The following is a 16,621-nucleotide window of genomic DNA, read 5'->3' as shown; positions in this document are numbered from 1 at the left end:
TACAAAACCATGAAAACCAGCAGGGCGTAAAACATCTGACTCCCAGTAAGTCCTGTTCTGCATTGATTTTCAGTCGCAACATGTTTTTCCTATTTGTGAAATTGACTTTGACCGAACGAATTTCACGCTGTTTAGTCTGAACCTTTGTGGCACCATGGTGCACTCACAGTGTGCGAGGGAGTTACACGTGCATTTTATCCCATTTCCGTTTTCAGTGTCGCCACATTATTTGCTTTTAGTCACGGGGGAGTTTGTTGTCAAATACCCTAACAGCAGCACAGAGAAGTCAGCATCCCACCCCAAGGGCTCTAAAATAACAACTCACCAGCGGCTACGCATTTGTATAAAGGATCGTAATAAACGATCCAGTGTTCCACGTGCCGAGTGGCGTAACATACGACGGGCAAAAAAAACCAAACTACTTTTTCAGTCACAAATGTTTGGCTTTCTCATTCCTCCATCTCTGCGTTTCCCACATTGTGTTTAGTCAAGCTCTCCCGTGGGCGGCATGATGGACAGCATGTCTCAGAAATACCAACAGATCAACCAGGCCTTTGAGGAGCTTCGCCTGCTCACCCAAGACACTGAGAATGACCTGCGCAAGCTCCAGCACAACCAGGAGTACTTTATCATCCAGTACCAGGAAAGCCTTCGCATCCAGGGTGAGACCAGTGGGCATGCGTGTCAACGTTGTTGCGCTAAAATGAATTGTTTGACTTGCTAAAATGCGTAATGAGCAGCTGCAGGGCTGGTAATTAGTAAGAAATCCATAAAGGTGTAACATGTTTTGGTTGTTTGGCTGAGCAGCTTTTATAAACATTTGTTCAAATTATTTCTGTTTACCAGAAAATGCCAAAATGAAAAGAGAAATAAGTTATTCCTTTCGTAAGATATATACCAATTTACATACATCAAGATTGCTATGCCATTAAACGATTTAGAGAAGTTCCAGATGCTGATGCCACAGTGTTATAAGCATTTGTGACCCTAGTGGCCTGTTTTTAAAGTAATCGGAACGGAAATGGGAAGCGAGAGAAGGGGGTAGATTTGTATCACGGGTCCTAAGCTTGGGAAAGGAAACTTTTTGGCGAGGATTTATTGCCTCCGTATCTGGGGCACCTGCTCTGCCGCTACAACACGTGTGACTGAAACGACTCTTGTCCCAACAGCAGTTGAGGAAGAAGCCGTTCCTCCAGAAAATCAATCAAAACTGTAATCAAAATTTAGATTACAGTTTGCTGATGCACTCAAGGACAAAAAGTGTCGGACACATGTCCTGTGGTCTGATAAAGGTGAAGTTTTTGGTCATAATAACCATAGTTGTAGTACTATTGGAGGCAAAACAATGACGCTTACGGCCTGAGGGGTTTGTGAACTTCACAAATTAGGTGGTATCATGAGGAAACAACATTTTTGCGGAAATAACGAAGCAACGTCTTCAGCCAGGAAGGTAAAATCTTGACACAAATTTGTCTTCCAAATAGAGAAAGACCCTAAGCATACAGTCAAATTAGTCACAACGTGGCTTAAAGGAGCATAGCGCAAGATCCAGGATTTTTGCAGGCGTCTGCCCCCTCTGGCGACACGTTGAAATTACACCAGTGCTGGGCACAAGCATGGGAGAAGAGGAAGAGCAGCTGCGACTGCACAGGTCTTTTGTTTAGAAGCGTCATGTCCTCTGAGGTAAGAGAGCTATAAATATTGAAGTTAGCGCGCGTTCCCTCGCTAATGCATCGATGACGGCGGAGACGCAACAAACTAGTCAGGTGAACGAGAGCATGCAGCATGCCACATGCACGTACACTCATGAACCGGCTAATGGAGCCTACCAAGGCAACAGGTAAATGGAGCATAACTAATTTTACATGTAAGGGTACGTATGGGAAAGATAATTAATAATGTTTGACTTCAAAACTTGCGCAATGCACCTTTAAGGGCAGTAAAGGGAATTTTTTTTGGAAGGGCCATCTCAAAGAAAAAAGATGTGTCTGCACGCAAGATGACACGTAGCCTTGATTCATTTACGCAAGTTTTGTCAAGAGGAATGGGCCAAAATTCTAGGAAGACACTTGACAAATGTCATACAGTTTTATTTTTTTTGGCTGTAGTGGCCTTTATTTGACAGTTGCTAGGCAGGAAATGGATGAGTACTTTAAGGAATATATGTAAGAAAGACAAAAAAAATCTCTTTGTTTTGGCATGTAGTAAATAGACATAATCCTAAGCGACTCAAAACTGGAAACGTGTTGTTTTATTTGGTGCCAGTTATTGAGGGGAGGTGGGAGGGCTTTCATAACATATTTCATAACAGCTTTTTCTTTCTTTCGGCATACAAAGGAAGTCTTCAAAGTCTGTACTACCCTCAAGGAACTTTGAGTAAACTATTACGGCTCCAGGGGGAAAACGTGCTGTATTTGCACAGGTTAAGAACTTTCTTCCTCATCTCTTTTGGTCAGTCTTTAACTTGTCGACACCCTCTCCAGCTCAGCTGTCCAGCCTTGCCACTCTGCCCCCTTCTGACCGGCAGCTACGGGAGCCCGCCCTCCTCAGCAAGAGAGCTACTGTGGATGCATGGCTGACAAGAGAAGCCAACACACTACAGAAATACCGCCTGGTGAGAAAGCCCCAGCAAAAACGCTTCGTATCGCTCTTTTTTTGGTTGCACCTTTGTAAAACAAATGCGTTTTGATATTTATCGTTTCTTTGGAATGCCTCTAAGGTATGGCAGTCCATCACTGTGAGCGAGCCCTCGCACCCAAAGAGATCAATACATTAGACGGTGATAGTTTGCGTTTGTTTTGACTGTTTTATGTGCAGGACCTGGCAGAGAAGCACCAGAAAACACTGCAGCTGTTGCGAAAGCAGCAGACCATCATTCTGGATGACGAGTTGATCCAGTGGAAGAGACGGCAACAGCTGGCAGGCAACGGGGGCCCACCCGAGGGGGGCTTGGACATCCTTCAGTCCTGGTGAGCTCTTTCCCATCTCCCGCTAAGAACACCAGCCACTAGACTCCCGCACACGGCATGAAATTATGGGTTTATTCACCTCCAGCCGGTTTCTGCTTGGCTTATCTCTGAAGCTTTTAATGAAAGAAATATACAAGGGATATAAAACGTATATCCACAGGCTGTCATTTCTTGCGTATTGCCTTGGGATCTCATGTATGCTTGTTGTTTATTTACTGGTTATTTCATACTGAAAAAGGGCTGCCTATGCATTTCAGTCATTTTAGTAAGTGGAATTTAAACACACCTTTCTGGTCCAGTTAGCAAATAATTCAGTTGTTTCAATCAAAATATTTTTAATGTTTGTATTTTTTTATTTTTATTTATTTAATTTATTTTACGTCAGGTGTGAGAAGCTGGCTGAGACGATTTGGCAGAACAGACAGCAGATTCGGCGGGCGGAGCACCTGAGGCAGCAGCTGCCCATTCCTGGACCTATCGAAGAGCTGCTCAACGAACTCAACAGCACTATTACAGATATCATCTCAGCTTTGGTCACCAGGTGTGGGCGCTTTCACGTTTCCCCTCACACTGTTTTGACCTAAAAGTTTTAGCTCACTGAACCGCTTTTTAACAGCAGGGCGATGAACTGAGTAAATCCAAAATGTAGATTTTGAATCATAGTTTAATTTTTTGAGTGAGCAGCCTGGCCCTATATAATAAAGTTAGTGCTCCTAATTGTAAGTTGTTCCACCCTCGGCGGAAACAGCTGCCATCAAGGATTTGTGGTAACGTTTTTTTTTTATACTTTAATCACTGTAGAGGAATTTTGACTCAGTCCTCTTTGCAGAAATGTTTTTATTTAGGCGCGTTAAAAGTTTTTTTTGAGAATCAAATGGCCTGCTTAAGGGTTGTGGCCCAGCCTCTCGATCGGATGTAAGTCTGGACTTCAATTAGGCCATTTGAAAAGCCTTCATTGTTGTTTTTTTTAGCTATTCCGAGGTGGAATTGCATGTGTGCTGTGGATCATTGCCCTGGACTTAAATTTAAGGTCACTGCTGACGTTCTTCAGGATTTTCTGGCGAAGAGCAGAATTCACGTGTCGTTTACGCCGAGTCGTCTAAGCTCCCGAAGTTCCGTATCAGAGAAGTCTTGGGGATCATCAGATGTGAGACAGGTGTTTGTGTTTTTTTTTGGTCCGCAGTAGTTCTGGTCTGTGGATCCTAAACACTGACCTTAACTGGGGATGGTGAGTTCTGCACTGCTTTAGATCTTGTTCGTTTATCACCTCCTGGATAAGTTGTCAGTGCGTTCTTGGAGCCACTTGGCTTGTGCAGCCACTTATAGGAAGGTTCACCACCATTCCCTGTTTTCTCCATTTGTGGATAATGACTATCATTGTGGTTTGCTGGAGTAGAAAGAGCTTTTTAACTCTTTACAAACTGATAGCCATCAGTAACCATTTTTTTTTTTCATCTGTTGTTTGTAATTTCTTCCGATCGAGGCATGACGTGTGCCTTTTTGAGATCTTCCGTTTTCCCTGCTTCGTGTTCTCAAGAAGGTTTTGTTTAAGTGATTTCCTGATTCAGGCAGTCATCCACCCTTGGTGCAGTTCGTAAAAAGTTGAACTCGGCTTTTAATTCACGATTTCACAAATTATATTTTCACACACAGCCAGGTTGGACTCACTGCAAAAACAACTCTAAAAATAAGTAAAATGTTCTTAAAGTTAGTGTATTTGTCCTTGATTTGAGCAGGTAAAAAAGATTATTTGCCAATGGAATGAGTATTTTTACCCCTAAAATAAGATAATTAGACATCCTGCACTTGAAATAAGGTGATGGAGATGAGTAATTCCTATTTTAAGTGCAAAGATCTTATTCCATAAGCAAATAGTCTTATTTATCTGCTCAAATCAAGGACAAATACACAAATTCTAAGAACATTTTTACTTATTTTAAGTTCCATTTTTGCAGTGCTGGATTGCAAGTCATCATTGGAAAACGACTTTATTTACTCAGTTCACCTTTGTCTGATTTAACAGTTAGCTTTAATGATCTGAAATATTTAAGCGTGATCAAAAAAAGAAAAAGAAAATGGAAGTAATGTGTAAGGAGGAAAAGAGCTTTCCCCAACACTATAAATGCTTCTTTATCTGTATACATCACAGTTGATCAGTGTTGTTACAGTCTGAGATAGTCGTCACGGGTCCATTAGAGTATATTGAGCGGGAGAAAGGAAGGAGAAGCCACCTAAAGAGGTTTGCTGAGACATAAAGCAGGCATTGTGGGGGAAAAAAAAAGGGCACATGCAACTTGTTTCGTTCCATTATTGTCGTCCCCAAAGGCCCATCTGCCAGGATGCTTTTGCCTTTCAGCGTATCCGAGCAAGAGTGCGCTAAAGTTTTTGACAGCACCCTCTGCCACTGCCTTATACGATTGTCCCCGAAGGTAGCGATAACACATAGAGGAGTCGTGTCATTGTCACAGCAATTTTCTGACAGGCTACAGACAAGCCTGCGACCAGACAGTAATGCATTGCTTCTTGGGCACAGTCCTCTTCGGAGTCACCTAAAACCTTCGGAGGTTTAACACTGACAAAAGCGAGAGAGCCGTGTTCCTATTGCTACTCACCTCACCTGCATAACAGAAGGCTTTAGGGCTCATAGCGATAAAATTATTTCGCTCACGCTCCCCCCCGGGCCTGCAGGGTTATATCTTATTCGGTCTGCCTTTTTTTGCTTTCTGTTTGTGTGTTGCTGCATGAATAAATAATCTTGAGAGAAAATTTTTCAAAAGAAGCTACTGCTGGCTAACTGAAACAGTAATATTAACATGACCTGTCTTTATTTTGCATTGTTCGGCTAAAGGTCAGTTGCAAAGGCCCGAAACTTCCTTAAAGAAAGCTGCGGTTCTGTTTTTTTAATTTTAAATCAGAGATGTCGAGATATGTCAGCACGACTGCGTTAGATGGATCATTTTTAAAACTTCAGGAGGATATAAACCTATGCATATGGCCATGGATAAACTTTAACATTAGAGTTACATAAGATGGACACTTGCCACTCAGCAGGCAGACATTAGAAATTATTAATTATAGCTGCAAGAGAAGACTTGTTTCAAAGTAGTCTTCATACGGAGGATTAAAAAAAACACATTTAAACATTCAGAAGGTGAAGAATGTGCAAATATTCACCCTTAAGTGTGTAATTTTTTTTACAAAAACTTAACACTGCATGCTATTATCCTTTAAGTAGATCAAAATAAGCTGAATTTATCGTGTTAGCAGCAGAAATGTGTTTGAAAATCTAGTAAATGTCACTTTAACATGCTGTTGCCTGTATTACAAGAAATCCAGCATAGAAACGGCGCTTTGTTCTGCTTTCACCTCCTTTTGTGACATTTATTCTATGTTCCCAGCACCTTCATCATCGAGAAGCAGCCACCCCAGGTTCTGAAGACCCAAACCAAGTTTGCCGCCACAGTACGCCTCCTAGTGGGAGGAAAGTTAAACGTCCACATGAACCCTCCACAGGTCAAAGCCACCATAATTAGTGAGCAGCAAGCCAAGGCCCTGCTGAAAAATGAAAACACACGGAAGTAAGTTTACAGAGCTCTTTTCTGTCGATGAAAATGTCAAAACATTTTTTGGGGGAAAAAAAACATTACTTTGTGTCTTTTGCCTGTCATAAATCAGGTGTAACATACATTTATCACAGGTGGGCTTCCTTGAGGCTTCATTAAGAGTTTCAGGTTTTCCTATAGAGATCAATGAATGAGAGTTTGTTGGGAATGAGGACTTCTGGTAACGCATCCTTTCACAGCTTAGCTCCGAGACATGACTGGAAGTTGAACAATGCCTCGGAGGAATCTGTGGCGTACATACAGAATCCGCTTTTAGCCTCTTTCACAGCCTCGCTCCACATTCACCCTCACGTATGGGGAACTTTCCGATCTCCGGGCCAGCTTGGCAGCCAGCTGCGAGAAACGGGGAATCAATCAAACAGTCGGATTCTCATCTGCTCTGTATCGTCTGCTGTAAACAACATGCTCGAAGACAGTCGTGCAAGCGTGCCAAAGCAGATAAGATGGTCACGGTGATAGTCAGATATTCCAATTATACAGCAAAAACACAATTCTGGGAAGCTAGAGGGACGGGATATTAGAAGCACTGCAATTCTCATCACATGAGTCCACCACATTAGTCAGAAGAGCTAATTTACTCACTCCTTAATTGTCTTTCTATTCCAGCGAGAGCAGCGGGGAAATTCTTAACAATAACTGCGTGATGGAGTACCACCAGACTACAGGCACTCTCAGCGCCCACTTCAGGAATATGGTAAGTGGGGCTTTGCTGTCTAAATTCCAGTTGTGCATCTTGCAGTGGTTAAAACAACCTTAACGCTGTGCTGTTTTCTGTTTTATGCGCATAAATAATTAACTCAGTTGATAATAATTGTTTTGAATTTTATACCTAGCAAAGCGAGGGAGTTATTTGCTTCCACCCACCTGTTTCGCACATGAAAACTCTTTTAGACATTTTAAATCACAGCAAGCTGGAGAATGTAAAACTGGAAAATGAGTGTGCCAAACAGCTCCAGCTACTGACCTAGCTTCTGACCTTCTCCGTCTAGAGGAGGTGTCAGAACACAGAGATGCCCCGCCCGTTTCACCCACAGCGCCCATATGAGCGTTTGCCATCATCTAGTCACTAAAGCGCCGCATACCACGCCCTAACGTGCCGTCCCCTGACGAGTAAACGCTGTTTTCGTGGAACCAGGTGGATGTACAAAATATCAGGCAGGTTGATTTGACCTGATGCTGCACAAGGGTGTGACTGTCACTGACCAATAGGGATTGTGAAAAGAAAGTACACCCTGTTTCAATGGTTCTGTTTATCAAGGCATAATACAAATAAGCATGCGTTTAAGTTATTGTAATTTCTTTTTACATTTGTTTTTTACTTACATATGCAAAAACACATAATATATTCCACCATGTCATAAGTTATTCGGCAAAGATGATACCAAAATGGAAAAGCTTTATACAAAAAATGTTTCTGTTGCATTTATAACCACCTTCAGCAGCAGAACATTAGAGAAGTCATTTTCTTTATCCCTTCGTCGGTCTCTCACTCGCCCTCTTGTTGGAAATGTTGCTTCACTTCTTGCTTCTGCACAGCTCTATCGAGGTCCCAGTGCAGCATTTCACTCAGTTTAAGGTCCGGGCTTTGACTGGACCATTGCGACAGCGTGATTCTTTCCTTATCCAGCGGTTCATCGTGAATCGACTGTTGTTTTATTTTGTTTTACTTGTTCCTCGTTTAACTTTAGAAAATGCTTTTATTGTTCAGGTGAGTTCATGGTCGACTCGACACCAGTTCCTCAAACTCAAATCATCACCGTTCCACCATCTGGCTTGACAGTTGCTCCGAGTTTGTCCTGATAACGTTGTTCATTGCTTGTTTTTTTTTTTTTTACTTTGCTTTTATGCGTCTGAAGTCTCATATTTGCAAACCTACATTCCCAGATTCTTTTAAAACAGAAACTTGTTGCTTCCAGCAACTTTTCAAAGCAAGCCATACTCTTCCATCTCTTTGTAATTGTACTGTCATCACCCTGAAGAGTTGGCTCTTTCGGGGTTGTTGCATTTTCTTTGGTTATTGAATGAGCTAACCCTGTGGTTGACCTTGCATCCGCTGCTGGGAAGACGGGCAGGTGTGTTAAATGTTTTCGACTTTTAAAGAACCCTTCTCACCGTAAAATTATGAACTTCAAGAAATGTTCAAATGTGAATTTTGGGGACTTCAAGTTATGGCTGCCGAATAATAAAACGTAAGCTTTGTGTAGGTTACTTTAAATTTGATGTAGAACCATTTGATCTGAACAAAATCCCATCACAACATTTCTGAGCGAACATGGTAGGGTCCCAGCTTGTAAATGTAAGTGGTTAAAGTGATAAATCATCTAAGCAAATTAAGTTAAGTTTCAAGTTAGAGGGTGGAGCAGGTTAAGTTCCTGGAACTATGGTAAACAGCAGCCAAAGTGTTATGGCTGAAACTGGGATGAGCGCAGCGCCAGCTAGTATAAAATTTAATGAGAGCGGAGCTCTCATCTAACTTTGATGGATTACAACAGCAGTAGAGACTCTGAGAAAACAGAGGAGAGACAGAATGGAGCACATGTTGCCAGTGGAGCTATGTGACGGAGATGGTACCTTCAAACCAATATGCAAGCACTGGAATCAAGTGCAGAACTTTGGAAGAAAACCTTCTAGACTGAATCACTCATGGCAGGTGGGACTCCAGAGGGGATGAGGGGATGAGACTGCTGCTCTTTTTTAATGAATTAGCTACCAAAACTGTTGGATAATGCAAAACAGCAGTTGGTGGTTGTTATAAAGCATTTAAATTATGGAATTTAAAAGGAATCCATAATGATCACAGATTATTATTATTATATGCAAATACAAGAATGTGATTGGATGAGCAGAGAATTGAATTTGACCTTGGTCTCATATTGTACCTTCAGTCTACAAACGCTGTTGATTAAATCAAAATGTTTGCACACAACCTTGTAATTTGGCTTTGGAAACATTTCTCTAAAGGATAGTTGGAGAAAGGGTATTATCCCAGACTTTTTACATTTTTTTTTTTGTTAACACATTCATCTGAAATTTCAATGACGAGGCTGAATGCCTGGGAAGAGGACCTTCAAGCTGAAATTACAGACGTAGTCTGGAAGAGGGCTTCATCCAGACACATAGCAAATCCATAAAAGCACCCCTTAAATTCAATGCATTATAAGTGGTTAACACAAATGTTTGTGAAACATGTGGAACCTAATAGATACAGCAACTACACAGGAAATATGCAAAAAAAAAAAAAAAGTTCATTGTAGGTGGCAATGTATAGAAAATATATAATTGTTAGAGAAAAGCTAAGAGCAATTATAGGGAAACCAATTTTAAAACAAAGTACACTGAATCATCAACTCTTCCTGTTGATTTAGTATATTTTGTATCCTAAAAAACATGACTTCAACAAAAGTCGACGTGTGTCGACCGTGACTTGCTCAGTACCTAAAAAAGATTTGCATTAAAGTGGAAAAAGACTCAAGGACCAACTGTGGATCTGTGCATAATATGAATCTTTTTATCTTCCACTTGAAAGAATAGCATTGATTTTTATCGGTATAAAAGATGTGTTTGAGAATATATGAGGACCCGTTATTCATTATGTTACATGCGGAAACTTGACCCCAGAAGAAGCAGCATGTGGGTGGTTCTTTGTAGTTTCCATCCTTGAGAAAAAAAAAAATTTTTACCCAGATAATTTGCCATTTATAAGGTTGGGATATTTTGTTTCTGTTTATATGATGTACTTTATAGAGTAACTAATTTAATCAGATTAGAACTGCTGTTTGTATGTTGGTAATTGCATTAATTTTTGTTTTTTTACCCATCTTAAAAAAAAATTATTGCGCAGGGAATTTTTATAACCATTCCTAGATTGATGAGCAGCAATAAATGTTTGTCAAAGGTCATTGCTGACGTCTAAAATTCTAGGCGTTATGTTAACGCCAAACTTTTAACTCCAGCCCAACCAATTACGCAAACCCATGTTTTTGTCGGGGCGGTTGCAATTCCTGGTCATCAGGTTAACAAGTGCTTTATTTAGAACCACATGGAAGCTGCTGTTTTGCTATTTTGCATGTGCCCAATGTTTCCAATGTGTATAAAATGACGCATTCCGGCTTGTAAATGTTCTTACACATCATCTTTTTCTGTAGTCTTTAAAAAGGATCAAACGGTCGGACAGACGCGGCGCAGAGTCGGTCACAGAAGAGAAGTTCACCATTCTCTTTGAGTCCCAGTTTAGCGTTGGAAGCAATGAACTCGTCTTTCAAGTTAAGGTAAGAGGGGGAAAAAAGCCAACAACAGAAGTTCTAACTTTTCTTTTCCTGCAATTGTGGAAATCCTGTTTATCCTCAGGAAAATCTAAGCCTCCAATAAAACACATAATTTGACAACACTTCTTCCAGTTCTTAGTCAAGCTTTAGGTTTTGAAAAAAAAAAAATAATATCAATACAATTAAAATTTTAGCAGTGTTGGAAAATGTATTTATTCATAGCATTACTACAAATAAAATGAAAGAAACTTGGTTGGTAGAAGGAAAGCATATCTCTTCCTACACCCTTCTAAATTCATTACAATAAATCAAAATAATGGAATTAAAATGAACAACTTTTCAGGTCTTATTCATTTACAGAGCAAGTCCATATTTATTGGCACAATTTGTAATTCACCTAAGATGTACAAAGATAGGATTCACTCAATGGATCTCCCTGATGAATAATTTTAAACCGTATCCTTCCCAATAATGTGTGTTGTATATATTTTTTAATGTGTATTGTTGTTGTACATACATCAATTTTGGTAACGATTATGATCAAACTGAATGTGATGGGTTTTTTTTTTCCCCTCTGAACAGACGTTATCCCTTCCTGTTGTGGTGATAGTTCATGGTAGCCAAGACAATAACGCCACAGCCACGGTGTTGTGGGACAACGCGTTTGCAGAGGCAGTAAGTAAAACGTTTGTGTGTGGGATTGTGTGTCTGCTTTCCAAAGTTTGTATCCATGTGGCCGCCCGTTTGGACACTCGTGTGCATTTTTGACTCTTTACATACATCTAGTCAAAAAAAAAAAAATTACTTGCTTTTATTCTCATCTTAGTTGGAACCTTCTCCCCATGATGGAAACGGTGGTTCAGAGTCATAAATGAAACAGCCAAATTAATAATTAGATCTATAAAGGTGAAAAAAGAAAGAAATAAACAACTCTATCACAACTCTGAAAATGGTAATGACATATTTTTTTAAAAAAACGTTTCACAAATTAGTTAAATAATTGAATAAAAAGTGCAGTGTTATAGTTATTGTCCTTAAAATACGTCGTACAATTTGGACCTCTGTACGAACCCGCACATTTCTCCTTTCTTTCAAAGCTGCATGTACAAAAGGCTGTTATTCGGTTTTTGCAGCCCTAATTTGGGAGTTCCTGTTGCTTTATGGTGATTATATATTCTGGGCAACACTGTTTTGTTGTTTGGTGTCAGACAAAACGTACCTTACTTGGTAGAACAACTTTCTCTGTTTATGCAGAGCCTTTTAGGACATTAACAGTAGAAGAGGAAGTCTAGTAAGCTGAAAAAATTGTGTTTTGTTAAGGGTACCACCTAATGCTGTCCCCTTTACCTCAAAACTGGAAAGCTAGAGTGATGTCATCTCTGAGTAGATATCATTCCTGTTTCCCTCATCTGACAGGAGAAAAAAACATGAACGTTTGCACCATAGCTATTGTTAGATGTACAAATAAAGCTAACCTGAGTCTCACGGTGCCTTTTAAAGTCAGATTTTATAGCTGAGTGTGGTTTTAAGCTGTTCAGAAGTGTTCGTCTGAACTTGAAACGGTAAACAACAATAGATGGCGATTCTTTATCGCTCGCTTTGCCGCTATGGCCACTGTAATAATACTGTTAATAACAATGACAATAACAGTTTTTCACAGCATTTTGTGCATATAAACTGCACTCAAATGTTACATAAATATAGAACAGTTAAAATTAAGTTTTATGTTGCTGAGTAGGAGCCATCTTGAATGCGAAAGTCGGGCACGGTCCTGTCACTCCGACTTTCCAACCCGTAATTCCTACTTTAGGGGAGTTTCAGTTGAAATTTCCTACTCGGATGTCGTAATGTTAGACTTCACTGTACAAATGTAACGCATCATAATTAAATGCCAAGGTTGTAAAGTAGCACTACCCTTAAAAGACATTTCAAAGCAGAGGGACATTAAAAGTGGGGCGAAAGCACTTACCCAGTGACAAAAGGTTGTTATTCAGTTGCATATTCCAGTTTCGATTATAAGTTTTATATTTTCGACATTGGAAAAAAGAAACAGGAAGTTACCCTAAAGCTTGAAATCCAGGAAGAAAATGTGAAGGTTTCTCACGAACCCAGACTTCTAAATTCAACATTTAGTTTCAAACATCGATAGCTGTGGTAACGGACAATTTAAATATACCTCTCAGGGTTTGTATCTCATTTAATCTTTCACACACAAAGTAGTGTTCACATTATGTTAGTAACCATGTACCTTTAGTCTTATTAGCTTGCGTTGCTACTAGCAGGTAGCCTCTCTCCAAGCACCAATAAAGCCACCAAAGTACAAGCAAGAGAAGCTTGAATTAAAGAAAGAAAAAACTTTTGGTATGCACAGACGTAGGAAAAATTAGCTATCAACAAGTTATTGCCTTATGCAAAAAAAAATCGCTAAATGTTGTAATCAAAATGCTGCTTGTGTAAATATGTGTTCATTTTTTAATTCATTATTACCAACAATGTTTTTTTTTTTTTTTGTATTTCGTTCCCGCCCGTAACTCCTGTGTAATTGCAGGGTCGAGTGCCTTTCCTCGTGCCAGATAAGGTACTGTGGCCTCAGCTTTGTGAAGCCATCAACATGAAGTACAAGGCAGAGGTGCAGAGCAACAGAGGGCTATCTGAGGAGAACCTGGTCTTCCTGGCTCAAAAAGCTTTCAGCAGCTCCAGCAACAATCCTGACGACTACCGGAGCATGACGATGACCTGGTCACAGTTTAACAGGGTTAGCACCAGCCCTCTTACCTCGTGATGCTCTGAGCAAACATGCAGCTTACAGAAATAGTCTTCTGTTTATCTGTTATCGCCAGCTTTAATGAATGGATTTTTATCATGCTGTGCTTTGACTTTTTTACGGGGTTTTTTTTTTCAACCCTCAAGTCATAAAGGATTTTAACCACATGCTTGGCTCTTATGGGAGCATTTCTTTTTTTTTTTTCTTCTTCTTCTATTTTTTCATCGCCAAGCAATTCATACACACAAATATTTTTCTTGCTTCATTTGTAGGACCCTAAACTGCTCTATTCTGTGGTCAACTTGAGTGAGAAGGCCTCATTGGCAGTCAAGTCTTCATCTTAAATTGTCCTGTTTGTCCCCGTAGAAGAATGCAGGAGGCCCCATTTGCTGGCTTAAAGCAGCCATTGAAGGCGGAAACTGCAAACCCCCATTCACCACACAAAATTATCCTCATTGGATGACAGGAACTTTATGTCAGCTTTTTCAAAAAAAATGTGCATTACTGTCTCACACAAACACACGGCCCTATCCACTCACGCAGGGAGCAGGCACACACAGAAGAAACGTTGGTTTCATTTTTTTTTATTACAGTGGACCTGGACCACAGATGATTTACAGAAACGTGAGATCATTTTAAAAGACATCAAACTGAATCCTTGATGCTTTTTCAGAAGATGTTTTCCTCTACATATCTGCAGGAAAGCTTGCCAGGAAGGAACTTCACATTTTGGCAGTGGTTTGATGGTGTTATGGAACTGACAAAGAAGCATCTCAAACCTCACTGGAATGATGGGTAAGGATTACCAAGACGCTAAACGCTTTGCTGCTCCTGAGCAAACAAACTCCAGCAATCATTCCCCGTTATTGGCAACCCGTAAAACAATAAAATAATAAAAAAAGACATTTTCTTTGTATTTTAATATAACACTCTCTTTGTAGAGCCATCCTGGGCTTTGTGAACAAGCAGCAGGCTCAGGATATGCTGATGTCCAAACCCAATGGCACCTTTCTTCTGCGCTTCAGTGACTCTGAGATTGGAGGCATAACAATTGCGTGGGTGGCGGAAAATCCCAACAAAGCAGGTAGGATGTGCAGGATGGCAAATCTGAGAACTGTTTTGGCTTCAAGCGAACCAAATGAGTCTCCGCTATGAGCGCAGATCCCTAAAGTAAATGTACATAAAGCTACTAGACCTCTGAGTGCGCAGCTTTGACTCAAGTAAACTATCAGCTATAAAGGACAAACTAGCGAAAATACCTCAAACAGCTTGTTTCAATTGTATTGATCTTTTTTTGGTAAGACAATTATTCATGTGTAACAGTTGTTTCTCATAACTTTGGTGTTGTTTATTGTGGTTTTTCTCTAGAGGAGTTCTTCAGAACCCAGAGAAGCTGTTTGCGCAGTGCCTCTTCGCACGTTTGCTGTTGAACATAAATTATTATTCAAGGGATTTCCCTTTGTTATTCCATTTCTTTTGTTTATAAGAGGAATGCGTGGAGTCGTGATGTGCTCAGCATGCTCTCGGCTAAGAGAAGCACAGAGCGCATGAATGCCGACGGACCAGAGAGGTTCGCAGTGTTCACATCCTGAATCGTGTCAGCGAAAGCACCGGTGTCCACAATGCCACCTAGGATCCAAGAAGGTCATCAAGGAGTTTTAATGTTCTCAAAAACAAACCCCACATTTTCCTGCACTTTGGGGAAGGCCAGAGAGTTTACAAGTAAACAGCTCTGGATTTTTAAAAAAAATAGAGATGTGGTGTATCATGTTTCATCTTAAAGTCTCTTAAGGGTTGCTGTTTAGAGGATTTCTCTCTTGACTGACCCCGTTTTCCAAATATCTAGACATCTGCTGTCGGGTCCAGTGCTGTGGCCACATCATGGCCTCGGCTGTAGCAGCAAAGACATCTCTTTAAGCAGCAGCTCTCTAGCTATCAATTATAAAGCTCAGCAGCTGTTTGAAGGGATGGTCTGCACCATTAAATATTTTAATATCTGTCACTAAACTACACTACGCTAGCCTCTACTAGCCATTAGTATTTTGCGGCTGTGGCTGGGAGTGGACGACGCATTAACTGTAATTGATCCACATTAGAATCATCAACGATGTTTGTAGTTTTCCACCAAGGAATCACAGTTTTACTGGCCTCTCCTGTTGCCTTGTCGAATAGGCAGGCAGCATCCCAAAAGTCATCCCACACTGAACCGTGTCTTGGTGCCTCCTTCCCTGGAGCCACCAAGACTCGGTTCAGGAGTTCTCGCTTGACTTCAACATGCTGACCGCTGGGAATGTATCCCTAAGTCCATTTCAATGTTGTGTGCTGGCCCAATTTGTTTATTCAGTTTGTAGTTTTGGAGAGGCGCGAGAGCCTCATGGTTTATTCGTTTCGTTATTTTATTTCATAATTCATTTCTGATTACCAATAAACTGGTCCCTGTTGGCAAAGTCCTAGTTCTAGATCTGCTTTGATGTGTTCATGCACGGATGGTCTGGTGGTACTGGAGCTTACTTGTTGGGTGGTTCCTCACTTCGCTATGTTTTAACAGTGTTACGTACCTGGAATAGCACCAGTGTTCAAATATTGTCCACCATGTGTGTTTATAATCCATTTATACCACGCTCTTCAAAACTCACTCTGAAGAACACGAATAAAGTTTATTTAAAACAATCTTCATTGTCCTTTTAGATTAACCTCTGTTTTGAATATTTAAATATTACTGGCATTATTATTGAAACAGCTGCAGCTAAACCTAACCTTAAAGAAGGCACACCCACTGTCAATTTCAGGGTTTTCATTAATGGTTTATTTTATTTATTTATGTTGCATGTTTTGCATGTTCTAAACTTATTCAAATCTAACCTACAGTTTTTTTTAAAGTCTTCGTCCACTTAAATGTTTTGGACCATCAAACAGATTTTAATTTTAACAAGGACAACTTGCATTAATGAATGATTTAATCTAATCAAAGAAAGTAGTGTCCTACACCAACCTGATACT

The 16,621-nt window shown here is 40.3% G+C and overlaps 1 protein-coding gene across 1 annotated transcript in view; it reads left to right on the top strand.

Moving 5' to 3' along the window:
- stat5a (signal transducer and activator of transcription 5a) overlaps positions 1 to 16,621 on the top strand; it is a 71,814-nt gene that overhangs the window by 51,054 nt on the left and 4,139 nt on the right. Inside the window, exons 5-15 of the mRNA XM_012872013.3 lie at positions 488 to 662; positions 2,484 to 2,614; positions 2,818 to 2,969; positions 3,355 to 3,510; positions 6,368 to 6,547; positions 7,199 to 7,286; positions 10,738 to 10,860; positions 11,440 to 11,532; positions 13,406 to 13,612; positions 14,322 to 14,416; positions 14,563 to 14,705. Coding sequence (XP_012727467.1) covers positions 488 to 662; positions 2,484 to 2,614; positions 2,818 to 2,969; positions 3,355 to 3,510; positions 6,368 to 6,547; positions 7,199 to 7,286; positions 10,738 to 10,860; positions 11,440 to 11,532; positions 13,406 to 13,612; positions 14,322 to 14,416; positions 14,563 to 14,705 — 1,543 coding nt within the window. The remainder of the gene's footprint in view (positions 1 to 487; positions 663 to 2,483; positions 2,615 to 2,817; positions 2,970 to 3,354; positions 3,511 to 6,367; positions 6,548 to 7,198; positions 7,287 to 10,737; positions 10,861 to 11,439; positions 11,533 to 13,405; positions 13,613 to 14,321; positions 14,417 to 14,562; positions 14,706 to 16,621) is intronic.

This window comes from Fundulus heteroclitus, chromosome 16 (genome assembly GCF_011125445.2).
Source record: "Fundulus heteroclitus isolate FHET01 chromosome 16, MU-UCD_Fhet_4.1, whole genome shotgun sequence".
Classification (NCBI taxonomy): domain Eukaryota; kingdom Metazoa; phylum Chordata; class Actinopteri; order Cyprinodontiformes; family Fundulidae; genus Fundulus; species Fundulus heteroclitus.
This window is presented reverse-complemented; position numbering and strand designations above follow the sequence as displayed.